The 23752-nt window shown below is 47.7% G+C and overlaps 1 protein-coding gene across 2 annotated transcripts in view; it reads left to right on the forward strand.

Annotated features, from left to right (window-relative positions):
- The window catches only part of LOC147887391 (DUF3754 family protein, putative (DUF3754)), a 177144-nt gene that overhangs the window by 32246 nt on the left and 121146 nt on the right, over positions 1–23752 (forward strand). For both annotated transcript variants that reach the window (XM_087394719.1, XM_087394720.1), the window contains exons 7-8: positions 2268–2384; positions 19800–19844. In XM_087394719.1, the coding sequence (XP_087250845.1) occupies positions 2268–2384; positions 19800–19844 (162 nt within the window). The remainder of the gene's footprint in view (positions 1–2267; positions 2385–19799; positions 19845–23752) is intronic.

Genomic DNA, 23752 nt, shown 5'->3' on the forward strand with positions numbered 1-23752 from the left:
TATGATGCATTCCCAATACATAGGAAGCAGTGGCCTGAGGAAAAGATAAGACATAGCCCTGATCATCTACCACATCATGTATGTATCTAATTCCCAATTTCATGAGATTGTATGCCCGAACAGGTTTCTGTAAAGCGAGTGGAATGTCAAAGATGGCACTCCAATGAATACTTTTTTTCCTCATTGAGTTTGTCCCCGAGCAATTATCAGGAGCCCATTTGACCTTAGAAAGTACTTGTTTCCAGTCAAGTATCAGAGCAGTAGAGAAAGGACAGTCAGGTATCTTCCCTACAACACACACACACGAGAAATGATGCACACAAACAGAAGCAAGCTGTGACCGTGAGGTAGTCCATGAACCATCAGGCAGAAGCACCCTGCAAATTTCTGTTTTTAATCTCCTCTGATGCAAGCTTTTGAAAAATTGTTTGGAAGAGTATCCTTTATCTGTAAAGGCTCTTTGTCTTGCTCTAGTCTCCCATTTAGCCAGTTTTCTGTGATCATTGAGTTGAAGACAATGTCTAGCTTGGCATAGTGTTGTTTGCTCATGCAGGGACAAAGAACGAAGATGGCTGGGTTCGGTGAGGTCCTGACAAGTGAATTTGGCTTGAGCAATAGTTTCCCTCAGAGTCTTCATGTAAGACTTGCCATAACCTCTAATCACAACTTGCATTTTGGAAACAAAAGAATCCCATGCATTATCAATATCAATATGGCTGTGAGAAGACATAGAATGAGATGCTTCAGTAACCATGGCCTTGAAAGCAGCATGTTGCAAATAGCTATTGTTCACGATCAGATGTCGCCTTTGTGGCAATCTATCATCTGGCATATCATAAAAGGATAACCTCAACCATAGAGGTGCATGATCTAAATGCACAAAGGCATAGTCAATCCACATTTTGCATGTAACATCACCATTTGGTTGCGGAGCTACACTATACCATCGATCCAGACGTGCTTGATAAGAAGAAAGGGCATTATGTTGGAAGGTGTATCCGAGTGACAAAGGCTGCAATTCCTTCCAAAGATCAACCAAATCAAGATGCATCAGTAATTGAGACCATGCATGCCTTTCAGGGGTTAACATATGAGTATGTCTGGAGGTATTGTCACCCTGTTGTGGAGCATTATTGAAATCCCCACATATAAAGGCATGGCATCCCAAATTGCAGTTCTTTCTCGAGAGGATTGAGGTGCATAGACAGAAGCAAATTCAAACACCTCTCCTTGAATGATGCATTGAAGAATAAGCCATCTGCCTTTATTGTCATTTAAAGCAATAACTGGTTGAAGCTCATGTTTAATCAGAAAGACTACCCCTGAGAAAGAGTGCTCCCCAGCATAGAAAATATCATAGCCAGTAGTGACCTGTCTTTCCTGTATAGACATGTTGGTTGTGTTCTTGTAATGCCACTATGTCAGGCTGAAATCTATTGATATACAGCCACACAGATTTCCATTTCCTACTGTCACACATCCCCTGGACATTAAGTGTAAAACATTTGATATGAGCAGTCATATTTACAGATATTTATAGTAAAATAACAGCTCTGTACAACAGCAAACTTCATGATATCAGCCCTGCATTTCTATATCAGGGTCAAGGCCTCTTCCCTGAGAAGAAATATCCACCTGAGGAGTAGACAGCAAAGCAGCAACCTCTTCTTCAGGGAAGAGTGTTCTGCTAGCTGTCACTGCAGCCCATGTGATCCCAATTCCTGTATTGACCTCTGGGGAGTTTCCACTAGAAGACGCACCATTCCAAGTGCGAGGGGGTGGAAGTCTTCGAGCAGAAATAACTTTTCAACACACACACACACACCCACCCACACATAGATCATTTATCTCATATGCATAGTGATGACTTTTATTTTTCATGCTTGAGCACATTGAAATCCTGGTTTGATTCCTTTGAGCTTCTATTATTGAACATAATGGTCTTGCTGTTCAATAAAAATATGTGTATAGACACATTGAAATCCTGGTTTGATTCCTTTGAGCTTTTATTATTGAACTTAATGGACTTGCTGTTCAATAAAAATATGTGTGTAGACAGATTTGTCACAGTGCTTTTTATCAGACCCAAGCTCGAAGCTTCCATGATCAAGAGTTGGAAATTCAATCAATATGCATCTCTGAATCTCCTTGATTCTTTTTGGGGAAAAAAATCTTCTTGATGCATCCATGCCACTGAAATACGTATATGAAAAATTGCATGCTTCTATACATAGCACAGGGTTTCTGAATCACTCTTTCGTATGCAGGAACCTGCTTTTAAGGAACTTGTTTTGCTATACAACGAGTCAAGAGATTCTCAAAGAGAAGATATTCCAAATTTGCAGTTGAAGATCTATGGCAAAATTCCTATACCCGACCTCAAGGTTTGTTTAGTATATGTTAATGATATGTAGAGGTGTTTTACTGTAAAAGCTCAAAGAAGATGGACCTATCGAGACTGCTTCCTTAAGGGTAATGCGTGAAGATGTTTGCAGCCAGCCCTCAACTTTTATTTAGGAATAGGATTTACAGCTGCATCCACCCTCTCTAGAAATTTGTACAAGCTTTGAAGGAGTTTGTGTATTATGTCTGGCTGATACAATATTTGTCATCTTGGCTTCCCCTTTCTGTCCTTTAAGGTTGTCTTAGGAAGACACATGGGAAATGCTCAGGATAGAACAATGAATCTCAACTATTTGCTTCTAGAAGGAGCAAGTGGAGATCTAGGGGATCTTGGCAACCTCTAATTTGTTGGCATGACCTTGTCCAAAGCAACGTAAGCTCTTGTGCTAGAGGTGTTAGCATGTACACCTCACAGTCTTGGAGTCCGATCATCACATGCATTAAAGATTGCCATGGGTCAGCTCAGAATTTCATCATATGGATTGAGGATTGAGACAAGGTGGGGGAATATTCATTCCTACATTCGGTGGGGGAATATCCATCCCAACGAGATGGTATGCTTGCTATGTTACTCCTAGGAGGTCAATAACAAGAAGACCAGGTTTACATGAGATCTCTTGCAGGTACATATCTCTCGATCTTTAGATCCACTTGTCACATGCATTATAGATTGCCTTGGTTGAGCTCAGAATCTAATTGTGCAGATTAAGGATCGAGAAAAAATCTGGGAATATCCATTCCCACATCTTGGTGGACTAGATGTTATGCTTGATGTGACTCCTAGGAGATCAACTGATGTGATGAAAGGAAAGAAAAGGGGTCTCATAGACCTTCACGGTCTCCCGAAGACTTTAATAAACTTTCTTTCTTTCTTTCTTTCTAGATGCAGTGTCTGCATCTTTTCACATACCTCATTCTCATTCTATGGACTTGGCTTGGAGATGATTGCTAGTCTTACTGCATGGCAGACTTGGACATCCTGATGTATAGAGGATTTAGGTGGAACTCATACTCATGCCTTTTGGCCCCCCTGTTGCACACTTTGGCCCTAGGAATCGATTGCCTAGTAACTGGGCGCACATTCACAATTCCCAAGGGCCCACTAGGGAATTTTAATTCTTCAAGTCCCGCACACATGACCGGACCCTCGTGTCCCAGAGGCTCAAGGTAGTCATGCGCAAAATTCGGGAGTCGCAAATCGAAAGTCCCATAATTTCACGTCCTCGTGACAAACCCCCCTCTTGAAAGAAGGCAAACGTCCTCGATTGCCTGCAAACCAAAAAAAAAGAAATAATTGCAATGGAAAAATCAAAAGCAAGTGAAATAACCAAAGCTGAAATAGAAAAATAACCAAATCTGAAAGATAGCTAACAATGCCATCAATAGATCAACCAAGTCTGAAATGGGAGTGACCCAAACAGACCAACCAAACCTGAAAGGACAGCGTACCAATGCCGCCAATAGGTCAACCAACAATGAATATGTATTTGTACTATGTAGAGCCATGGTAACAAATACAAAATACATTGCACATAAGATGCATCAAAACCAAGTGGCTAGCACACCAATCATAGAGGCCCTCACGACAAAGATACTGTCAGCAACCAGTACCTCGGGTGAAACAAAATGCAACACCAAGTGTCCTCTAGATACATGAGCGGGTATGTACAAAAGGAATGGAAGTGCTAACTCCCCTCCTGTGCATTAGGTAATGCTATAGACACCTGGCGCTTTGCTGAACCTGAATGAGTGCCACGCAAAGTGGGCTCCAACAGGAGAGCCTCGTTGGAGCTCTAGGAGCTGCTGCCGGTGCTCCCGGGCTGCCCCGCTGCCCCACCCCTTCCGCAGCCCCATTGCCTCCCCTCTGCACTCCGCTCCATCGGCCTCCCCCTCCGTCAGCTGTGCCCCCCACCAGCTGCGTCCTCCGCCATCTCACCTCCCCCCGTCATCTTCGCCTCCTCGGCCCCTTTCGCCTTCTCCTCCGCTCCCTCCTCTCCCTCGCCGGCTCTCCTCCCCCGCCTCCTCTCCGCTCCTTCCCCATCTCCTCCACTCCCTCCCTCTCTCCTTCTCTCCTCCCTCCTCCTCTCCCTCGCCATCTCCTCTACTCCCTCCTTCTCTTCCGCCACCCCGCCACTTCTTCCACCTCCTCACCTTCTCGTCCCCTCTCCTCTTCTGCCTTCCGTCGTTCCTCCCTCGCCCTCCTTGCCTTCCCTCCAGCCCTCTCCACCTCTCTCCCCCGCCTCTTCGCCTTCTCTTCCCCCCCCGGCCTCCCCTCTTCCTTCTTAGTAGCAACTCCAAGGATTTCTGGAGGAAATTCCTAGAACGCCGATCCCCCTCCCCCCTCACAGACACTTCCCTCTTGCACTCCTACGCACGTACACTCTATGATATCCCTGATCAGCCTCCTCCCGACCTCTCAGCCACCCCCCGCCGCACTTCTTGTATCCTCTTCACAACCCAGGGAGTCACCCACGCAGCGCATAAGCTTCACAACGGCCGAGCTAAGGATCATGAGGGCCTATGCACAGAGTTTGTTACCTATGGCATCAAAACTCTAGCCCCCATCTTGGCAATGCTGTTCAATGAAGCTGTCTGCCACGGGTTCCCCAGAGTCTGGACCCTGAACACTATCACACCCATCCACAAAGCAGGAGATCCCATGGATCCAGGGAATTACAGGACCATCATGATTGGACATGTTATGTCCAAGATCTATGCATCAGTGTTAGATGGCGAGGTTAGTGCTCGCGCAGAGGTACAGGGGCTCAGGGCATCCGGACAGGCTGGCTTCAGGGCAGATCACTCGACTTACGATCACATTTTTACACTTAGAGGGATCATTGAGGAGGCGAGACACAGGAGACAGAGAGTATATTGTTGCTTTGTGGATTTCCGCAAGGCATTCGACACCGTTCCCCGCGCCCGACTCATCAGACGCCTGCAGGAGTTAGGCTACGACTCGGTGATTATCTAGGCAGTAGTAGCTCTCTATGAGCGGGTGACAGGGCAGGTCAGGATTGGCACCAGCTAGACCCCAGAGATCACGAGCACTATCGGAGTCAAACAAGGATGTCCCTTGTCACCGACTCTATTTGGCCTCTACATCGACGAGCTCGAGACCACCATCAGGACACTCAGAGGTGCAGGCTGCTCTCTTGCGGAGGCTGTCATCCAGATTCTCCTATACGCAGACGATGTAGTACTGCTATCCTCTTCTGCTACTGGTCTTCAATGACACCTGGATGGACTTCAGGTCTTCTGTGATACACATGACTTGAAGGTCAACCTTGGGAAAACCAAGGTGATGATCTTCAACACTTCCAGACCCGCTATGCACCGAGAGCAGTTCCTCTTCGCCGGCGACCCTATTGAGATAGTTGACTCTTACACATACTTGGGCGTTGTCTTCTCAGGCCCGATCTTCACGATGCACCCGGCCATGCAGGCCAGGATCAGCCGGGGATACGCCGCTCTTGCCAGGCTGGAGCGAGAGTGCTACCACTCCCACTTCCAGGACCTGCGGACCAAGTCTCTCGTTTTTGATTCTTTGGTCTGCCCAGCAGGCATGTACGGTAGCCCGTGGTGGGGAGTTGACCTTTCAGACACAGAGTGGGCTCGAGTCGAGCGCCTACAGATACTGATGTTTGCTCGGATGATCCGTAGCAAACCATCGGTACCACACCAGATCATTCTAGCAAAGTTCGGCGCCTCTTCCCTACAGCTTGATGCGGCTTTTCAGGCTATCACCTATCTCCACAGAGTCAGGGATTTCAGCTCCTCCGTCGACGGTCGCCTCCGCCTACCTTGGCTAGCCCTATCCTCCTCTATGGCCTTATTCGTTGATGGGGACTAGCGATGCTGGTATAGTCGTCTTTCCAGTTGGTTCACCCGATTGGGCCTCGATTTAGACCGGTTGCCTCCTTTTCAGTACAACCTCGACGCTCCACCATCTCCCCTCTCCCCCATTGACCAGGAGGTCAACCGGCTCATTTGAGCGGATGTGCTCCAGCTCCACACCTGGTGGACATGGTTTCTTCACTCCGAGCTTCCTGTGAAGCTCGACTTCTACCGCCGACACTGCCTCCAGATCTCACAGGAGGGCTTCATCACACCTCCGGGTTACATACACACAGCTTCATCTACCACATGCGCTCCGGATCTCCCTCGGTCAGTTTAGGGTCTCGTCACACCGATTACGGATCGAGAGCGGACGCGCAGAGGGTATCCCACGAGAGGACCGCCTTTGCCCACTTTGGGACTTGCAGGAGATCGAGTCGGAGGAGCACTTTGCTTTCAGATGTCCTATCTATTATGCCATTCGAGGCCGGTACCACTGCCTCTTCCGCGACGGATTCGGCCCCCTCCCACACATGCTGCAGTTCTCGGATCAGCGATGCCTAGCCGCTTTCTTACATGAGATGACTCGCCACCGAGATACCTCTCTCCGAGCACGGCGACACGAGCACACACAACGTGAGGACACCCAGCAGCCTATCACTGATTTCTTCAAGTCACAGGATACCTCTCCTCAGTCTAGCCGACGACGCGGACGTGAGCGAGAGCCATAGCCACGACAGCTGCGCTAGCAGACAGACTCACACATCCGGGTCCATGACATCTCGACTCTGCTCTCTGCCCGCCCCACCGGGGTTACCGTTGCCCTCATCCACAGGGCCACCCGCTGCCCCCGACGACCGAGCTCGACTAGGCCGCGTGACGTCAGAGGCCAATCATCTATCGCAGGGTTTTTTCCGGCCTCCCATTTGACGGCCCCTCTATGATTGGTCTCTGATGATCACCACATGCACATATATACTGTATCTCCCCCCTCTGCTCCATTTTTGGTGCCCCCCCCTTCTTTTTTGTATCATCTGGAGGTAGATACATATTTTTTGTATCAGGACTAGACACACCGTCCTTCATAAATTCTTTTTTGTAGAAACGGTTGGTTGGCCCGTTTTGAGACCGCCACCGTTATGCTCATTGTATCAGTTATCTTTAGTCTCATAGACCTTCACGGTCTCCCGAAGACTTTAATAAACTTTCTTTCTTTTCTTTCTTTCTTTCTTTCTTCCATTTCCTTTCTTGCCCTCTTCCTCCTTCATCCAGCCTCTCCTCGTTCGCCTCTCCCTCTGACATTCTTCTTCCTCACCCCCCACCTTTTTCTTCTTCCTCCCTGCCCTCTGACATTCTTCTTCCTCACCCCCCACCTTTTTCTTCTTCCTCCCTGCAGCGGAAACATTTGTGCTTGTTAAGGCGAAATAAAATCTTGGTGGTGACCCTTGGTCTGGCCAGAGGGGCTCTATGGCAGCACCCTCGAATCCCATAGCCGTTAAGGTTCTTCTTCCCTAGCTAATAAGCAACACACGATCCCAATCCTGGTCTCTCCCATCCTAACTTCCATCCAAACTACCCCTCATGGGATAAGCTCGCACTGATCATAGACCTTAGGAGCCACTGTCTGTGAGACCGAGATGCAGGGAACCACACCTCTGGACCTCTCCCTGGAAGGAGGCCGAACCCCTTCCCTCTGGCTCCTTCCCGGGCTGGTCCGGATGCAAGCGGAAGGGGACGTCGTCTTACCCTTGCCTGCTGGCAGGGGTGTCGAAGCAGAGGAGGGGTGGGAGGCTGAAGAACCTGCTAAGGAGGTGGAGGGGCGGGGCGGAGGGGAAAGGGGAGGGAGGGAGGCGGAGGGAGGGGGTGGGTGGTGAGGGTGATCATAGTAGGAGGGGCGAGGGGAAAGGGAGGGGGTGGGAGGAAACCAAGAGGAAGGGGGGTTAGTGGAGAGGGAGCGAGGTCTGGAGGGTGAGGGCTTTGGACTCGCTCCTCAGCCGCTGCTGACGGGCTAACGTCCGCAGCTTCCGCTGCATCAGGAGCTCCTGGGACTCGCTGCTGATGCAAGGGTGGGTGCGGTCGCTGAACCTGGCAGTGAGCGAGGTTTCTCTAGAACAGGCCGGCTTTTCTTTCAGCCTTTTCCCAGTTTTTTCCATACTCAGCACCTTCAGGGCTGCTGTTTTGTATGAAGTTTTCAAGCATTAATAGAAGGTTCTTTTCTTAAAAAAAAAAAAGTGGGCTCCAACTAGAAACCCTCAAGGTAAAGCTGTAACACTTGGGGAGTATCTGCTAACTCGTCCTCGTCCATCCACTTCGCATGCAATGATGAATAATTATAAAATTTCACCAAGTAGCATCGTGCAACTTTACCTCTGACCTTCCTTTCCCTATGTGCTAGAATCTGCTTGAATCGGCTTGGGTACAAGGATCTCATCCATGTCTTCCACCTCTAGCTGGATCTCCGGAGGCAGGTCTGTAGGCACATCACCTTGAAAAGGCTTAAGGAGACTCACTGAATCTTCCAATGGTCAGGTAACTGTAAGCGAATAGCTACATCATTAATCTGCTGAGTTACCTTGAAAGGCCCATAGTACCTCATACTAAGCTTAGGGAATATCCGAGTACGACCCCATGTACTTTTCAGCTTTGCTTTCTGAAAACGCAGCAAGACATAATCACCTTCCTTGATGACGACGTCACGCCTGTGCTTGTTGTCTGCTGCATTTTTCTGCTTCTCTTGTAACTTTTGCAATGCTTGTTTCACTTTCTGATAAGCTATGTCCAAGCTCTCCACATACTTATCAGCCTCAAAAATTTTATCTTTCGTCTGCAAGATGGGTGGAATCTTACGTCGGCCTTCCACTATCTCAAATGGAGCTTTACTTGTGGAAGAATGTACCGTGTTATTGTATGCATACTCCACTAATGGTAAAAACTTCTCCCACTGTGTCTGGTGCTCCGAAACATAGCACTCCAGCAAATTTGGAGCTATCGAATTGGCCTCCTCCGATTGGCCATCGGTCTGTGGATGAAAAGCAGAAGAAAATCGGAGAGTAGTGCCCATATTCTCAAAAAGTCCCTGCCAAAACAAGCTGGTCATGTGTGGGTCTCTATCACTCACAATGGACTTTGGCATACCATGATACTTGAAGATATTCTGCATAAATAACTTCGTCATATGATCTGCCCCAATCTTCTTCCGTATAGGAATGAAGTGCGCTTGCTTGCTGAAGCGATCTATGATTGTCCATATTCCATCATTACCTGTAGGTGTCCTCAGCAAATCAAAAATAAAATCCATGGCTATGCTCTCGCTCCCTCTCCCTGTCCCACTCCCACTCCTGCAATAAGACTAAGACCTACACCAAACACGGGTCTATTGAACGAGATGGGAAAAGGTGGCAAGGATACAGATAAAGCTGCCAAGAAAGACGACAACAAAGCCAAGAAACAAACACAATTGAAAATCGAAGATGTGAACACATGCTACAACCGCAGTTGACTCGGAGTGGACATCAAAGCAAAGGCGGGACCCACCTCTGCCTCAGATTCAGTCACAACTTCAGCTTCAGTTTCAGCTTCCATCTCAGCCTCGGTCTCAGCTACATCCTCATCCTCATCCTCAGCCTCAACGCCAGCCTCAGCTTCACAGCTCTAGTTCCACAGCTACACTTTGAGCTCCACTTACGCCCATAGCCTCTACAGTTACAGCTACTGGCTCGGATATACCCCTACCCATGACATCGATTGCTCCACCCTCCCCTAGGATAGAGGGGTTGCCATTGACACCATCTCTTCCATCTCTCCCTTCTTCTCCCACTACAGTTCTCTCTCCGATTATGACACCTACTCTGGAGGGTCATATATTGTTTCGCACTACTCGACCTTTTTCTCCCCTCTACCTCTCAGTCAGCCCATGCTCCCACACCTTGCTGGGATTGCCTCCTCCAAGCACTATCATCTCCATACCACACCCATCTCACCCAGTCATCACCCAGCCTCCAGTCTCATCCTCACACTTTCAAGCCACAGTCCTTTCAGTGCCTGCTAGAGCACGGACGAGCCGACCCATCAGAGGCTTGGGAGTACTTGCTGATGGAGGTCCAGAGCATCTGAGAGCGCGAGAGGGAGTTGTCACGCTTCGCATAGGAGCAGGCATGCTTCACCCAGGAGCAGGCATGTCTCATACAGGAGCAGTCTCAGGCTATCCGAGTCCAGGCTGATCTTATTCAGGGGCTTAGACAGGAGATCTCACAGCTCCGACAGGAGGTCACTGATATATGTACAGTCCCAGGGAGCACCCCAGTTGTGGAGGCACAGATTGCGAGCATGCAATCTGCCATTGAGGAGATGTCCAGATGGGTCAATGTAGCCAAACGGGAACTGCAAGGGTAACCATTTCGGCTACCCTCTTGGAGCAGCAGCAGAGAGCTAGCAAGGCTTTCAACATCAGAGTACGTGGGATTCCCCGCACAGAGGCTACACCGATGGTAGATGCGCAGGCCTCGTGACCACTACCCTAGGGGCAATTGAGCACAGGATTGAGAGAGCATGGCGGGTTGGGAGGGACCCCAACCGAGAGCAGCCCCTTATCATAAGGTTCCATGATGCCCAGGCATGACTTTCGGTTTTACGTCGTAGGTCAGCCTTACGAGACTAGCCAGCGATCTCCATGGATGAGGATCTCACTCCACTACAGGTTGAGGAGAGGCGTTTTCTGTTGCAGCAGCGGGATCAGGCTTGCAAGGACAGGAAGTGGGCAGTAGTACGAGATGGATGACTCCTTATAGGTCCCCGTCAAGCACCCACCTCTCCTCTCGCATAGGGAGGCGGGGTCTATCAGACCCAGACATCCGAGACCCTATCCTTTACCATCTGGAATTGTAATGGTACCTTATGGTTAGAACCAGGGAACTTCTCGGAATCCTATACAGGTCACGACATAGTCTTTTACACAGAGACACATCAGAGTCCAGAGCGCCCACTACCAGTAGTTAGCGGATATACATGGGAGTCTGCCTACAGAGATGAAACGAGGGATACAAGAGGGGTTCAAGGGTCAGGAGGAGTCACAGTCCTTTACAGATCCACACTTTTGGGGGCCATCTCAGTGGAGCAGAGAGATCCACACTTCAGGTTTCTCTGGATCTAGATTCGACACATGGATAGCCGGGATCTGTTTATTGCAGTTCGCTACTTACCCCCCAAGACCTCCCGCTTTGCCAGAGATATTCGAGGGGAGGATGAGACATCCCCATTTGCTGCTCTTTATCAGTCCATTGTTGACTTCTCTAGCGGCGGGGAAGTCCTAGTTAGGGACTTCAACGCGAGGACAGGCGCTTGTCAGGCACCACTCCTCAACTTCAGGGATGATTCCACTCTACTACCAGACATTGACCTTGAGGAGACAGGTATGCTATGATTTTTGGCTGATAGACGAGGACCGTTCACATCTTATGGTGGGCAAGCCCTATTAGACCTCGGCAGGATGCATGATCTCACTATCTATAATGTCTTGACAGATGGCCCGCATCAGGTAGCTTCACTTGCTTTCCACATGAGGGAGGCTTCAGTGTTGTGGACTACATCATGGGATCCCCTGCCTTCACATCTCGCATCACTGACTTTACCGTAGCACCTCTCCCTCCAGGGGCTGATCATACCTATCTTTTCTTTAGCATTTCCACCCCCCACCGCACATCACTTTCTACCCTATTGAGTCCTTACTCCACCTACCATGATATACGCTTTGATCGCGATCACTCACCTACTTACTCTGGCCGTTTGTACCTACTTTTCGCATACATTGACTTTATACCCCTATTAGAGGACCGTGCTGTCCTAGTCACTCGCTCACTACATAAGGCTGCTCTTTACGCCTTCCCCCACAACACCCGCTCCACCCTCCCACCACCACCTGGGACCGTACCCTGTAATAGCTGGTACGATGATGAGTGTAAAGCTTTACGTCATCAGCTCAGATTCGAAACAAAAAACAACATTCTGAGCGAACAAGAGACGCTACGCAAGTACCGTCGTCTGGTACGCACGAAGAATCTTGACTTCGTGCGTTGGAACGAGGAGGAGCTACTAAACATTCTATTCATTAACAGCTCTAAGGAATTCTGGCAAAGATTTCTAGAGGGACGGTCCCTCCCACCACTCACTGACAATCAGGTGTGGTCTGATTATGCATGCACGCTCTATGATATCCCAAATCAGCCAGCCCCTAACCTATCACATATGCCGCGCCCCACATCCTGCACCCTCTTCACTAGGGGGGGGGTAAAGGATGTCGTAATGAAACTTCATAATGGCTGAGCGAAGGATCATGAGGGACTATGCACTCAGTTCATTGCGTATGGGATTAACCTCCTAGCCGCGATCTTAGCCAAGCTATTTAATGAAGCTGTTTGAGTGGGGTTTCCACGCACCCGGACCACCAACACTATCTCACCCATCCACAAGGCAGGGGATCCCATGAACTCGGAGAACTACAGGGCCATTATGATTGGACATGTTATGTCCAGGATGTATGCAACAGTACTTGACTCTGAGGTCAGCAGATTTGTAGAGCGTCGAGGACTCAAAGCAGTGGGACAGGCTGGTTTCAGGCGGGATCATGGGACCATGGACCATATTCTCGCACTCAGATGTATCATTGAGGAGGCGAGGGCACGGAAGCAGAGGGTTTACTGTTGCTTTGTGGATTTCCGCAAGGCATTTGACATTGTTCTGAGAGGCCCGCCTCATATGATGCCTTAAGATTTGGGTTATAACCAGGAGATCATTTGGGCTGTCATGGCACTTTATAAGCGAGTGTCAGGCAGAGTCCGAGCAGGATCTGGATGGACAGATGAGATCATGAGCACTATCGGGGTCAAACAAGGGTGCCCATTGTCACCCACCTTGTTTGGCCTCTACATCGATGAGCTCGAGACAGTGATGCAGGTACAGGGTGGGGTAGGTTGCTCTCTCGCGGGCACGCTGATTCGGATATTACTTTATGCAGATGATGTGGCTCTCTTGTCTTGCTCAGCAGAGGGGCTCCAGAGACACCTTGACACACTACAGTCTTTTTGTGAGTCTCATGATTTGAAGGTCAACTTGGGTAAAACCAAGGTTATGATCTTCAATACATCTCGAGCCGTCATGTGCGATGAGCATTTGACATTTGATGGGTCTCCTATTGAGGTAGTTTTATCATACACTTATCTTGGGGTCGTCTTTTTCGGACCCATCTTCACTATAAGACCCGCGTTGTATGCACGCTTGAGCAGAGGATACGCTTCATTGGCTAGACTAGAGAGGCAGTGCTTCCGCTCTCACTTTCAGGATCCACGGACCAAAGGGTTGCTTTTTGACTCCTTGGTCCGCCCAGCAAGGATGTATGGTAGTCCATGCCGGGGGCCAGACTTGTCGGATACAGAGTGGGCCAGGGTGGAGCGGCTACAGGTTCCCATGTTATCACGGATGATCCGTGGTAAGCCATCCGTCCCTGACCAGATCATTCGGGCGGAGTTTGAGTCACCCCCATTACAGCTAGATGTTGCATTTCAGGTCATTACTTATCTGTACCGAGTCAGGGAGTATGGGGATTACACATCTGGGCGTAGCAGGATACCATGGCTAGCACCGTCCTCTTCTATGGCACTTGCAGCAGGGGGGGCCAGAGGTGCTGGTATGCACGCACATAGAGATGATTTGCAGGACTAGGGCTTCACATGGACAGACTACCTTCTTTCCAGTACAGCATGGATGCTCCTTTCTCTCTCCTCCTATCACACGAGGTCAACTAGGTTACCCATGAGGATCTACTACAGCTACATACATTCTGGACTTGGTTGGGCACAAGTGATCTTTCAGTGAAGCTGGGCTTCTATAGAGATCACTTCTAACATATCACAGCAGAGGGTTTCATTGATCCACCAAGATACAGGCAGATCCACCTACCCCACTAGCTGAGGATCTCTCTTGGGCAGTTCCGGGTCTTTTCACACAGACTTCGTATCGAGAGTGGCAGAGTAGGGCGGTTACCTAGGGAGAGGCGCATATGCACACTGTGTGACATGTAGGAGGTTGAGACTGAGGAGCATTTCATCTTCAGGTGTCTTGTTTACTATGAGATCCAAGAGCCTTTCTACTGCCTCTTCAGAGGTAGTTATGGAGTTCCTCTCCTACCCAGATCAACGATGTTTGGCTGGTTTCATTCGTGAGGTGCTCAGACACCGCGATAGGATACTCCGAGCACGGAGACATGAGCAAACTTCTTGCTCGACTGATACCTCTTAGAGCTCTATCACAGAGTTCTTTCAGCTAGATCACATAGACCCACGAGGCGAGACCTCAACATGACCATGATCCGGGACCCGACAGCTCAGACAAAGGGTTGACTCACAGATCACACTTGGGGACATCCCCTCCTTGTTTAGGGTCGGAGCCCGACCGACGGGGGTCACAATGGTCCTGGTTAGATGCAGAGCTACGACCAGGAGACGTACCAGGACTGCACCCTTGGGGGGGGTGACAACGCTCTATTGTTGACCTCATGCCTCCACTTCCATAGCTCATCATCCTGATGTCCTGCTACTGATGATGATGATGATGGTTATGATGATGTCGACGATGATGCTGAGACTGATATATATAGTCGAGATATGACTATGTTGTACTTAGGATTTAGTATTGCCATTTTGCATTTTTTTGCATTCTGCATTGGTGTGGATGCTCGTTTAGTAGCCCACTACCACTCATTGTATCAGGCTTTTCACAGTCTCATAGACCCATCGGTCTTCCGAAGACTTCAATAAACTTTCTTTCTTCTTTCTTTCTTTCTCCCATGGTCCATCGGGTATGGGCAAAGGACATAACACTCCAGGAGTTTTCTGCGATCATACTTCACCTTCTGACAGGTTATGCAAGTGCCAACATACTCCTCAACATCGCGACACAGCGTAGGCTAATAAAAGAAATGCTCTATTGCCTTGACTATGGCATCAATACCACGATGTCCTGCATATGGTGGATCATGACATTCAGTCATAACGCTTTGCCTTAGCTGCCTAGTTACACACGGCGTGCCATGCATCATCATAAACCCATCCTTAAGCACATAATGCTCGTGCCTCTGTCCATTATTAAGCTGGTCATATATTTCAGCAAATTGCTCATCTTCCGCATAGTAATCCTTCATTACATCCAATTCATTGTGATAAGCCATTGTCACAGTTGAAACTTGTGGCTTCTTGGACAAAGCATCTGCAACCACATTCTTCTTGCCTTCAACATGTACAATCTGAAAATGAAACATTGACAAGAAGTTTGCCCACCTCATGTGCTTCTTGGACAGCTTAGATTGCGTCAGAAAGTAGCGCAAAGACTGATGATGCATATGTACTGTAAAACCAGCCCCCAATAGATAATGTTTCCAAGTGGATAAAGCATGAAGTACATCCAACATCTCCTCATAAATTTGTAAATGTAACTCAGCTGGCTGTAAAATGCGACTCTCATAAGCTACAGGATGCCCATCCAGTGTGAGGACAGTTCCAATACCATTTTTACCACAAGCATCCGCATGCACATGAAAAGACTTCCTCAAGTGAGGCAAAATCAGCACCGGATCTGTTGTAAGCTTGCGCCTCAGCTCCTCAAAAGAGTCATTCTCCACTTGTCTCCACTGGAAAGGTCTTTCCTTCTTGGAAAGTGCATGCATAGGGGCTGCAATTTTTGCAAAGTGATGGATAAAACGATGGTAGAAGGAATACAAACCCAAGAAACTATGAACCTCGTGCAAATTCTTTGGTTGTAACCAACTCCATATTGCTTCCACTTCAGGTGGATCCATAAGAACCCCATCCTTGGAAACAATATGCCCCAAAAAATGAATCTCAGCCATGAAAACTCACTCTTTTTGGGGTTTATGAACAGCCTCTGCTTCCTGAGCTCAGCAAACACAATCACGGGATGCTCCCGATGCTCCTCCTCATTCTCGGAAAACACAATCATGTCATAAAAAATGTACCACGAAGGCTCCGTGGTCTCGAAAGATCCTGTCCATCATGCAATTGAAGGTGGCAGGAGCATTAGTGAGTCCGAAAGGCATGACTAAAAACTCATTCAACCCAAAAGAAGTCCTGAACGCCGTCTTAAGCACATCTTCCGGACATATACGAACTTGATGATACCTACTCTTCAAATCAATGCAGCTGAAAACAGCTTCCCCCTTCGACCTATTCAGAATATCATCTATCTGGGGTATAGGGAAGCGATTCTTAATAGTGATCATCTCCGCAAAAAGTCCTTAGAGTTGTTACTAAACAAAATGTTTAGTAGCTGCTCCTCGTTTCAACGAATGAAGTCTAGTTTCTTCCTCCGTACCAGTCTATGGTATTCACGTAGCGTATCTGGTGCGCTCGGAAGACTGTTTTTGGTTTCGAATCTGAGTTGACGGCGTAAGGCCTTACACTGATCATCGTACCAACTATTACAGGGTACGGTTCCAGGGGGTGGTGGGCGGGTGGTGTGGGGAAAAGCGTGAATGGCAGCCTCGTGTAGTGAGCGGGTGACAAGGGCAGCATGATCCTCTAAAAGGGGTATGAAGTTAATATAAGCGAGAAGTATGTACAGACGGCCAGAGTAAGAAGGTGAGTGATCCCGATCAAAGCGTATATCGTGGTAGGTGGAGTAAGCACTGAGTGGGGTGGAAGGTGCTGTGCGAAGGGAGGTGGAGATGTGAAAGAAAAGGTATGTATGATCAGCCCCTGGGGGGAGAGGTGCTACAGTGAAGTCAGTAATGCGAGATGTGAAGACAGGGGATCCCATGATGTAATCAACAACACTGGAGCCCCCCCCATGTGGAAAGCATGTGAAACCACCTGAAGCGGGCCATCTGTCAAGACCATTATAGATAATGAGATCATGTATTCTGCCTAGGTCTAATAGGGCCTGCCCATAGGATGAGAGTGGACCTCGCCTGTCAGCCGAAACCCGTAGCATACTTGCCTCCTCAAGGTCAACATCTGCCAATAGAGTGGAATCATCTCTGAAATCAAGAAGTGGTACCTGACGGGCCCTTGTCCTCGCGTTGAAGTCCCCCACTAGAAGGACTTCTCCACGGCTAGAAAAGTCAACGATGGACTGATAAAGGGTAGCAAATGGGGATGTCTCATCATCACCTCGAATATCTCTGGCAAAGTGGGAGGTCTCCGGGGGGAAGTAGCAAACTGCGACAAACAGGTCCTAGCTGTCCATGTGTCGTATCCGGATCCAAAGAAATCTGGAATGTGTATCTCTCTGCTCTACTGAAATGATCCCCTGAAGTGTGGATCTGAAAAGGACTGCAACTCCACCTGAACCTCGAACTCCTCCTGTACCCCTCGTCTCATCTATATAGGCAGACTCCCATGTATATCCGCTGACTATTGGGAGAGGGCGCTCTGGACTCTGATGTGTCTCTGTATAGAAGACTATGTTGTGGCCTGTATAGGATTCCCAGAAGTTCCCTGGTTCTGACCATAAGGTACCATTACAGTTCCAAATGGTGCTGGACAGGGTCTCGGATATCTGAGTCTCATAGCCCCCGCTTCCCTATGTAGGGGAGGGGACAGGTGTCCTACGGGGGCCCGTAAGAAGTCGTCCCTCTCGTACCACTGCCCACTTTCCCTCCTTTCGGGCCTGATCCCGCTGCTGCAGCAAAGAGCGCCTCTCCTCAACTTGTAGAGGTGTGAGGTCCTCATCCTTCGAGATCGCTGGCTGATCTCGAAGGATTGACCTGCGTCGTAGAGCTGAAAGTCGTGCTTGAGTGTCATGAAATCGTATGATCAGGGGTTGCTCTCGGTTGGGATCTCTCCCCACCCGCCATGCCCTCTCTATCCTGTGCTCAGCCACACCCAGGGTAGCGGTCACGAACGCAGTCGCATCTACCATCGGTGTAGCCTCAGTGCGTGGGATCCCGCGTACTCTGATGTTGAGAGCCTTACTGGCTCTCTGCTGCTGCTCCATGAGGGTAGTCGAAACGGTGACCCTTACGGGTTCCCGTTTGGCCACGTCTACCCATCTGGAAGTCTCCTCAATAGCAGATTGCATGCTCGCAATCTGTGCCTCGACCACCGGGGTACTCCCTGGGGCAGTGTGTATGCGGGGAGCGGAGGGGCTAGCGAGGCTAGCGGAGAGCAGGGAGCGGGGAGGAGCAAGGCAGGGAGCAGGAAGCGAGAGAGCAATACTAGGCTGAATCAGCCCCTTCTCCAAAAGCTCATTTACTTGGCTCATGATCTCCTCCTACTGCGCTGCACTAACTCTGTAAGGTGGTTTATTGGGTGGACTATTGCCAGGTATGATGTCAATCCCATGGTGCTCCGGCCTTTTTGGTGGAAGCTCACTAGGAAACTCATTAGAAAAGCAATCTGATAATTCAGTTAGAAAAATAGCCCTTTGCTTTTTCAAACGGGAAACAGTATGCTCTTCATTTACAGGGGGTATCTCTAGCAAAAAACATGTACGCAGAAATATGACTTTTCATTACAGAATTCATTACAGTCTTCCTCTGTATCAAAGCATATGCTATGCTAGCATTCTCGATAAGCTGAGACATATTAGAGACTTTAGTCTTCGTGCACTAGTCTCTCAAGTGCTTAGGCAGCCCGCAACAATATTTCTTAACTTGCTCAGGAAAAGGAACAATCCGATAGGAGCTAACAGGCAACAAGGCCGCCCAAAACTTGCTATTATACTCCTCTAAATTACGGCAATTATTGGAATTCGGCTCATGCCAAGCAGTCATGATATCCACCTCAAAAGTCGTGGTAGGCCACACAGCTGAAAACACCTATTTGAAACCTACCCACGTGTTTGGTGCTTTTGCATAAGCATAGTGGTCCACCATTGAAGTGCATTCCCCTTTAGGAAAATCGCAGCCCGGCGTATTGTGGATGACTCTGTGAAATTCCCTCTTGTGTAGGCTGCATCAAACTGCTGCAAAAAGGTCAAGGCCTTAAGTTGTAGGGAATGGATATGTGACACTAGCCTAATCCATTTCTAATGTAGTTCCAAACTGAAACTGCAATAAAAATGAGCCTCAGTTCGGACTCATACTAAGGATTGATGTTGTCTAGGGGAATCTAACTTAAGTTTTAAGAAACTTTTGCTTGCATCCATATAGGCGGTTCCCTTAGGCAACACTTTATGTATCTCTTTCTGTCTTTCCGTTTTCTAATTTTTCCCGCATGTGTAAATTGGGCATTCTTGGACCCACGTTTTGAACCTTAGGTTCCAGCTTGCACTTCAGCAGCCAGCCTGCATTTGGAAATCCCACCATCCTATAGCCAGTGCTGTGTTGCCAATATAGAGGTCTTACACTTCGGCATTATCAGAGAGATCATCCTCACTTCAAATTTTGGAGATTTATCTTTTATAGTCATCAGAATTCTTTATAGATAATCTATTCCAATTTTATTTTCTGACTAATACTTCAGTTTTAAGGTTTCTGATTAGATATTTAGATTATCATTAAAGTCTTTCTTTGAGTTTTCCCAATCATCGCATTGCTGTCCTTTTTCATGCAGGTTATTTTTCCAAATAAGAAGCTGTCATTTCGGATTCTAGATACGGTAAGCGTAAATCAAACGTTTTGTTTAGAAGGCAATATATAAATGAGTACTGTAGATAAATTTATTGCATCAGTTTCATAAGTCACTTGGGTTACAGACGATTGAGGCATGCATTTTACAAGCCTTCTTTACCAGTGAAAAGTTTCAGAGACGCACAAAGTAATATTTTGTTGAGTGGGTACTTCAATGGAAATGTCAATGCGGCAAGCTAAAGAAATACAGGGAAAATGCTAACAGATGGTATCCCTACTGTGAGATATTCATGCTAAATATTTATGATGTCAACTTGTCCCAATTCCAGATTTTGGCATTCCAAGAAACCTACATGCTTGGCTCCTATGGAAGGAGTTGCTTGTGCATATGTCTATTTCATGAGCTGTGAAAGTTGTGTATGATGTAATTGTAAATTTCAGGCTTCACCTATAAAAATAATCTAGAACTCAAAACATAGGATAAGATCAGATGTGACATAACAGAGTAGACGTACTAAGGTGACATAAGGACACCTATGCCAAAATTGCCATGCACACTGTTATGCTCAAAGCCGAGATAACATGACCATGGAAGGGTCAGTGGACATTTTCCCTTAAGAGGACCAACTTTTGTATTATATTTTATGGTGCTTCAAGTATGTGGTTAAAGGAATTAATGTCAAGGTCCTTGGTGAGGGCACAATGGTGCAAACTAGGTGGTTCTAAGATCTAGGGGCATAGGTGCACCAAATATGTGTAAAAGCCAAGGGGCAAGTGTATGAATTGTACTCCAAGAGAGGGATAAATGGTGTGTCAAGAATGGGCCTCAGAATGTTGACATGTGGTGAGTATGCATGTAGGAAGAGAAAATGTATTATGTTACGTTCATGCTACGCAGAGGTTGGCTGGGAGGTAAAAGCAAGCGCCATCGTCCGTGATTTGGGGATTTGGTTTCAGAGATTCATGTAATTGGGGTTTGTACATTTTACCTTTGGTATCAGAGCAAGGTTACATTGAGTCGTTAGGTGTTCATGGGATCTTTGGGCTGTGACGGTGAACGAACGTTGTGAGAGTTCTTCAGCCCTCTCGTCTGCCATCTCTGAGTTTCTGCATAGATTTTTGTGTGCCTTCCCCTCCTGCAGATTGGTTTCGATGTAGAGAGCCATTTAGAAAGATGGAGAGAGCATTGCTCAAGATGACGCAAGATTTGCAGCACCAACAAATATAGCTCTCTCTAGCTGCGTTCATTGCCCCCCTCCTTCGATTTGCATTGATCAACTTACCAATCACTTCTTCCGTGTGCAACACTTGTCGTTGCACAACCTTGGTCTTCAATCGTTATTGTGGGTCTACTGCCCAACGCTAGTAGATGACGGTTTTCTGCTATATGAACACGGGCTTCTGCAAATTCTGTCAACTCCACCGCTATGTTCAGCAAATTGTCTTCTGCTCCAACATCGATTTCCAACTTGACATTTACGTCAACGTAGGGAGATGGATTGCGTTATATATGCTGTGAAAATGCCGGGCTTTGGTATTTGGTGGACGTGGCGGTTTTGGTTGCAGGAAGATATATAACCGGAGCACATTCATTCAAGATGAACGATGTGCTATATGTCTTGCGAGTTGAAAAGGATTTGCCTCCGGGTCCAGTAGTTTACTAGCTTGAGGTATTCTTCCAGTTGCCTTCGCACCTCATCTTCCTCAGTAAAACTTAATCTATAGGGAGGCCTGTTTATAGGTTCTGCCCCCGGGATAAGTTCAATCTTATGCTGAACATTCGGCTCTAGAGGTAACCCATAAGGCCGCTCATCCCTAAAACAGTGAGAGAACTCTCTTGCAATCTGTCAGCCAACTTGGCCATCTCCCCATCTTGGGTAACATCAGTGCTAGTCGATGGGCCTTCAGCCGACTCTACCGATGATGTACAAAGAAACATAAACTCTTCTTGATTTTTTCGAACTTACATTCTCATATACCTTGCCAATAAAAGGCATGTCTCCATCAACCTTTTTCAGCAACAAGACAATCGGCTTACACAAGTCATACAAGTGTGATGCATCAGCCCAAAAGTCATCGCTGCCTATGCACAAATCGTAGACCAATATCCCAAGAGCCTGCTTTGAACTGGGCCATGCATCCCACTGTGGGCTTGCCACAACCTGCTTAAGAGCAAGTTTCATTTCAATGAGCCTGCGAAGCTATTATAATTGTATGCAAACCTTGTCTCTGCATACTTCAAAAGCTCCTTCCTTGCATAGGTGCGATACAAAGAGAGAAAAATGATGGCGTGTAATGAACCCAACTATCTCTCTTCCATTATCAATTACAGTTTTTACCCAAGGTAATTTGCCAATGTCTTTCAATAGATTATTCGAACAATGGGCAACACAAGAACTCCATTGAATATGGGGGTACCCTTGTTCCAATAATGCACCTGCACAGCCCTATTGGTATTTTCACCATCTGAAACCGACTACATAACATTAGACGGGCCCACATACTCCACTTCATCTACCCACATCTGCATCAAAAAATTGGACATTTTTTGTTGTACTCCGCACTCTATGGAGTGTATGTACAAAGAAGATCCTCTGCAATATGCCAAAATACCCTCTAGTGATCGACTACATACTTCACTCCAGCCATCTGCTACCAAAGTGACCCCATACTTATGCCAAAATACCCTCTACTGAATGGCCTCATTAACTGCCTTCACCTCATCCTCTAGAAGATTTTCCCTCAATGCATCAAAAGTGGGAGGGGTGAATGTGGGCCCAAAGGCTGTAATTTCAGTCACCATCTCCTTGAAATAAGCAGACCAAGCCACATTGAAACTAATCCCATTCGAGTAAAAGAAACGGACCACGGCTGCATCTACCTGTGCCTTCCTTTGTGGATGCCATGCAGTATAAAGGGTGTTTTGCCTTCGTAGTGAAGGAGATGCAATAGGAGTAGAACCTGTAGCTCCAAGAACATGTGCACTCCCAGAAGATGAAATTGTAGTAGCAGCGGCAGAGGGAAGAGGACTCCTTTTTGCAGTAGCCATATGAGCACCTGAAGTAGCTCCTCCACCAGTGGATGCAATAGTCCTACCTTTCTTAGCGGAAGGAAATGCCTCGACCTCTTGTGCCAACCTTGCTTTCTCTTCCTCGGAGATTTCATTGCATATTGTGATACCCTCTCCCTTGATGCCAAGAAGATGGGCCTTCACCCTATCAGAAATCCCACCTCTTTTCAATCCACAAAGCCTGCACATGAACTTGCGAGCGCCTCTTTCTTGGAGTCGTAGGCACCCAGGAGATCGACTTGACTCCACCAAAAATCTACTTGGATGAATTCTACCTCGGAATGAGACTCAAGGGTAGGGTGTCTTGAAGCCATGGAAGCTTGCTGCTTGAAAAGGGGGCTGAAACTGAAAAGAGAGCCAAGGGTTGAAAGAGAGGGCTGAAACTTGAAAGTGGGGGCTGAAAGAGAAGGGAACAGAAGGCTGAAAGAAGGGGCTAAAGGAGGGATGGAGGGGAGTAGATGATGATGGAGGGCTGAAGCAACTTGCAGGAGAGAAAGGAGAGCAAAGGAGTGAATGGGGCTCAAGGAGGGCTGGAAAACCTTGAGGATGGAGAGAGTACAAGGTTGAAGGAGTGGAAGAAGGCCAAAATCGAAAGCAAAAAGACCAAAATCGGGGTTGGCGGTGGATTTCGCATCATTTTGGAGACCTAGTAGCTTTTGTTGTTTGAAATGTTCTGTTTCAGGGCTCTGAAACGTTTCAGCCAGCCATTTCAGGATCCTGAAATGTTTTAGGATCTGGGCTTTTCTGAAACGGCGTTTCAGCGTAACTGTGGCCATGATAGCCAGTGTGCGGGACATCAAAGTGTCAAGAAGACATATGATCTCGTAAGTGAGATATCTTTTGGCCAAAAATGAAAAAGCATATTC

Source organism: Dipteris shenzhenensis, chromosome 23 (assembly GCF_047967505.1).
Source record: "Dipteris shenzhenensis isolate YYH24624 ecotype China chromosome 23, Dip_SZ_1.0, whole genome shotgun sequence".
NCBI lineage: Eukaryota > Viridiplantae > Streptophyta > Polypodiopsida > Gleicheniales > Dipteridaceae > Dipteris > Dipteris shenzhenensis.